Raw genomic sequence first — 5,175 nt, forward strand, 5'->3', positions numbered from 1 at the left:
GGAGAGCCCCCGCGTGCCGCGGATGCCGTTGCAGCCGCCGCCGTCGCGGGGCGCGGGGGGGTCGTGCCGCGGGGCGAGGGGCCGCTCGGCCGGCCGCTTGGCCCGGCTCTCCTCCTTGTCCTGCCGCAGGCGGGACAGCGCGTCGTACTCCATCTGCAGCGCTTCGGCCAGCGCCAGCTCCTTGCGGCTGATGCCCACCGACTCCAGGGACTGCCAGTGCTCCCCATTGCCGCGGGTGGCAGACATCGCTCCGGGACGAAGGCCTGCTCCTCCTCCTCCTCCTCCTCCTCGGCTCAGGGCTCAGGAGAAAGGCATGCTGCGCGCCGGCCACCTAGGAGGAGCGCACGGCGAAGGGTTAAGCGTGGGGCAAGGCGAAGCGCTCGCGGGCTGCAATAAATCTGCCCGGAGGCGCCCGGCAGGGCCCCGCGCCCCCGGGAAAGCACCCGCAGCAGCTGCCGGGGCGCTTCGCCGGCGCCCGGCGGATTTCCCCGAGGACGAGGTGGGACGGGGAGGGCGGCGGGGACGGCACCCGCGCCTGCGGCTGGCTCGACCCGCAGCCTGGCTGCACGGGGCTGAAGGTCTCAGCCGTCGCAGCCGAGACCCGGCGAGCTCCCCGCGCCGCCGAGCACGGCTCCTTCCTCGGCAGAGCAGCCGGGAGGAGAAGATGGATTTGAAACCACCTTCCTGGCACCCGCCCAAAGCGTCCCGGCCGCAGCGGCCGCAGCGCCGCGCGCCCTGGACCGCTGCCCGGGGCCAGCGCCGCCGCGCCGGGCCAGCCGCACGCTCTCCAAGCAGGGCTCCTTCACCTCCTCTTCCCTTCCTAGCAAAATAAATAACTAAGTGGATGTTAAACAGGAGAAGGGAGTGAATCCAAAGCCTCCGGAGATGCTCGGCACCGAGCCGAGAGGCAGCTGAGTGTCTTCAGCTCCGTCCGGGGCTGGAAAGGAGAGGGATGGATCGGCGCTGCAGCTCCTGCCGCAAAACCRATGCTCTGATTCAAGGCGAAAGGGTGCAAGCGCCCTTCCCCGCGACCRCGAGAAGCTGCGCTTGGCCCGCTGCGAGCGCGCCTCCTCCCCGAACGCGCGGCCCCGCGGTCCCCCTGGCATCCCGGGCGCGCGGCCGGGGCGATAAAGCTGCAGCGCTGCCGCTGCGCAGCGAAACTCGGCCAGGCCGGGATTAGCGGCAGCGAGCAAAGCGGGGCAGCCAGCTGCGGGAGCGCAGAAAACCGGCAAGCCGGGGAGGAACGACCCCCCCCCCATGCCACGCCGGGGCCGGGCGGGAGCTGCCGCCTCTCCTCCCCCCCCCCCCGCTCGCCCTTCCGCGCTGAGACCTGCCAAACTCGCTGCACCCGCTGCCGCCGGCCAACAGACCCCTCGCTAAACCTGCTTTTTTTKGTTCTTCCAAACAGGGAAAAATGACTCCTGGAGGAGGCTGGAAATGTTCCCTTCCCCCAGCATTTCTGCCCCTGCTGACAGCCATGGGCTTTTCCCAGAAAAATAGAAATCCCAAAAGCTGGCAGTCCCGGGCTCCTGGAAGCTCAACAAAGAGAAGCTGCTTCTAACCCCAAAGCAATAAAACCAAACCGACTTTTGCAGCTGACAAAGCCGCCGACGCTTTCCCGTCCCCAGGAGCAGCGCCCGCGTCCCGCGGACACGCCGAACGCGGACACGCCGAACGCGGAAACGCTCCCGCCCGGCTCGCTCCAGACCTCCCCGAAAGGCCGGGGCGGACGGACGCCCCGCTGCGCCCCATCCCCGCGGGCCTCCGCGTGCGCCGCAGCGGCCGGCCGGCCACGCTTCCCCGCCGCGCACCTCTCCCCATCCGGCAGCCTATTAAAAAAGAAAAAAAAAATTACATAGGACTGAAATTTGGCGGGCGAGGTCTCAGCCCGGGAGCCGAGGAGGCTGGATGCAAATTCCAGAGGAGCAGAGACGACTGTGTTTTTCCTCCTTGAAATAATGCCGCTAATAGTATAGGAATATTTTTTCTGACTTTAAATTTCCTGGCGCCTGCCGCGGTCACGTCAGCCCCAGGAGACCCGTTCAGCGAGCGCTCGGTGTCCCACCGTCCGGCGAAACCCTTCCCCGCGCTCGCTTAGCGCTGCTTCAGCGCGCGGCTCGGCCGGCAGCGCCCAGGTCCGAAAGCGAGCGTCCCCCGATTGCGGAGCGGAGCGGATCGGCCAGCCGGACCCTTCCCCCTCCCAGGCAGCTGCTTTCGGAGGCAGATAGAAATGTCTGGAGCATCTGGGAAGACACGGAGCACGGGAGGGCAAGGAGGCAAGGCAAGCCCGGGGAGCACCGCCCGKGAGCGGGAGCCGGCGGCGGACCGCTGCAGGGGGCAGCGCGGGAACCCAGCTCGCCCTGGCTCTGCTCCTCGTTCGCCTCTCCCGCTCCCAGGCGGGAGGTTAACCAGGCCTCTAACACCGCCTGTGCGATGCAAGGACCGGCAAAAACTCTCGGCGTCGGTCCCGAGGCTGCATTTCAACGCGGCCGGAACTCCGGGTTTCACCCCGGTTTGAAACCCGAGCTCCAAAAAGTGAATTTGGTCTCATAGGTTATTTGAAAATGAAACCCCAAAGCAAAATGCTTCGTTTCTGACGCCACGCTTGGCGCTGCCCAAACGCCCCTCGTGGAACCGAAACCAGTGAAGTTGGAGCTCCGGAAGCCCTTGCAGCGAGAACGAAACGCTTCCGCGCCGGGTTTGGTCCCGACGGACACCTTCGGCGGCTCCGCTCGCTCCCTCTCCAAAAAAAGCCAAACACGACAGATCAAGCRACGTGCCCAAGGCCAGAGAAGCGCCCAGGGCAGAGCCAGAAACCCGGATCAGCGCCGCGGGACGGGGAGGGCCACGGGCAGGGAGGCGCCGGCGCGGGAGAGGAGCCGGCTCGCGCCCGGCCCTCGGCTGCAGCCCCGGCCGACCCGCAGCCGCGACTGCCCTCCAGCAGGGCCCGAATAAATCAGTATTTTGCAATCAAAACTTTCGAGGAAGGAGCCGCCGCAGGCGCGCAGCAAGGCCACACCGTCAGCCCAGCAAGGGGACGCGCCGGCAGAGCCTCGATGGAGCAGGAGCAGGAGGAGGAGGAGGAGGAGGAGGAGGAGGAGGAGGAGAGAAGGTTTCCATTGCAGAAGAGAAGCGGAGACCGGCCTGAACAGAGCAGAGCGCAGGGAAGGGACGAGCAGCCCCGAGGGCTGCTCAGCCCCAGACCCCAGCCCCAGCCCCGCTCCCCCACACCCAGGGCTCCCCGGGGAGCTCTGCGGAAAACTTTGCTGTTCTCACCAAAACCCATTTCTCTCTCCTGCGGGGAGCCGGCTCCACTTTTCGAGGCTGGTTTGAGGCCTCTCCCTCTCCCTGCTCCCCCCCCAGCATCCGAAGCCCGTCTTTTGGCAGCGTTTCTCGGCATTTTCCCACGCCGCCCCGGCGTTTTCCCGCGCCGAGGAGCYGCCCTGAACCCCCCGAGGGGAGCTGCGCTCCGGGTCGCCCTCGCCTCCTCCGGGGCTCTCGGGGCACCCGGCAGAGCTCTGCCCCGCGCGCTGGAGCACGTTTCCAGAGCCCACTGTAACCTGGAGACCCGCAGCCCCCGCCTGACCTCCCGGGAGCGCCCGCAGTTGCGGCAGCTCAGCGCCATGCAGGATTAAGCCGGTCAGTTAAGGGCAATAAACTGCACTATCCGCCTATCACCCTGCACCGCGCTGCGTGCACCGAGCTGAGCAAACACCTTGAAAACAAACAGCAACAGCGTCGTTCGCTCCCAACCTGTTGCCTTAGAGCATTAGGAGTTTCTTCCTCTTTAAGCCAATATGTTTCCTATTAATAGCAGAGTCCAGCCCAGTCCCGGCTCTCTGGAGCAGGCAGGATGTGCTGCTTGCTGAAGCCAAAGGCTCTGCAGCCGTTTTTCTACGCATTTCCACCCTCGGGAGGAAATCCTGCCCCGGGAAGATGGGTCAGGTTTGGGACGGGAAAGCCCTCGCTCCGGGCAGCCGACGAAGGGAGCTTTGCAGAGCRAGCAGCCCCGCAGAGCGGCCGCCCCTCGTCGGAGCGGGGTCCGCGCCGGACGGGGACAGCGGAGGGGACGCGGGGCCCCGCCGGCAGGACCGCGGGGCAGGAGGCAGCGGGGCCCGGCGGGGAGCGCGGCGGACGACGACCCGTCGTCGCCCGCCCCGGCAGCGAGGTGCCGCAGCCGCACGCCCGGCCGCGCAGCGGGCGTCAAACCGGCCCCGTGCCTGCGCGGCCAGCGGCGAGGCGAGGGGGGAGCCGGGAAGGACGGCGCCTCGCTGCAAACCGCCTCCCCCCCCCAGCTGCTTCCTGCCCCGGGGCTTCCCGGTCGGTCGGTCGGCTGCTCGCTCCGGAGACAGGGGGGGAAATACCCCGCGCCTGCTCCCACCCCCGGCCCTGGGGCACACCTGAGCTCGGAGTTTCTAAATTACTCAACCCTCCTTCCTCCGCCGCTCTGCACCCGCGTCCCGGCCCAGGTCTCCTCGAGACTGAGCTTCCCCGGGGGACGCTTGCGGTCGGGCTCTACCCCACGCAGCGGCTCTGACTCTCGTCTCTCATGCAAATCTCGGCTTCCACCTGGCTGCAAGTGCACGATGCCGAACGACCGTCTCCGGGGCGGTCTGCGTGTCCGCGCGKGCAGTCGCACGTGGGCCGGCTGGCAGCGTTCCTGCGCGACGCTCTTCCCGGCAGCGACGGGTTTAACCCCTGCGTACACTCAGACAGAGCCTAGCAACAGAAACCACGGCAATGCAACAGCTCCCGGCCTTAGCAACGGGCGCTGCACCGGCACTGCCGCCCCAACAGCAGAGTCCCACGCGGAGCAGAGAGCCGCGACGGGCTCGCCGAYGCCAGCCCTCGCCGCGCCACCGCTGACCCAACGTGTCGGACGCGACGGCCCGGATGCCGCTGCTGCGACCGCAGCCGAATTTGCCGTGCCTTGTGCTGGCAGAGCCATTCCCTGCTGCCGCGGGCTCGGGGGCTCGCCCTCGCCCAGGTGCTCCCGCAGCCGCACCGGCAGGGCGCCCAGCGGCAGCTCTACTTTGCACCCACCTCGCCAGCCCCGGCGGGTGCAAGAGGGGCTGGCAGCTCACCGCGGCACCGCACGCCAGCCCCGGAGCAGCCCRCCTCGGGGACCGGCTCGTGCGTCGCTCAGCCCCCTTCTGCGGGGCCGATCCACCTACC

At 68.0% G+C, this 5,175-nt stretch overlaps 1 protein-coding gene across 1 annotated transcript in view; it reads right to left on the minus strand.

Moving 5' to 3' along the window:
• PIK3C2B (phosphatidylinositol-4-phosphate 3-kinase catalytic subunit type 2 beta) overlaps positions 1–338 on the minus strand; it is a 14,980-nt gene extending 14,642 nt beyond the window's left edge. The window contains exon 1 of the mRNA XM_085300312.1: positions 7–338. Coding sequence (XP_085156438.1) covers positions 7–246 — 240 coding nt within the window. The 5' untranslated portion in view covers positions 247–338. The remainder of the gene's footprint in view (positions 1–6) is intronic.
• Between the last annotated feature and the right edge of the window lie 4,837 nt (positions 339–5,175).

This window comes from Rhea americana, unplaced genomic scaffold (assembly GCF_003343005.1).
Source record: "Rhea americana isolate MKP2758 unplaced genomic scaffold, rheAme1 scaffold_163, whole genome shotgun sequence".
In the NCBI taxonomy this organism is placed as follows: domain Eukaryota; kingdom Metazoa; phylum Chordata; class Aves; order Rheiformes; family Rheidae; genus Rhea; species Rhea americana.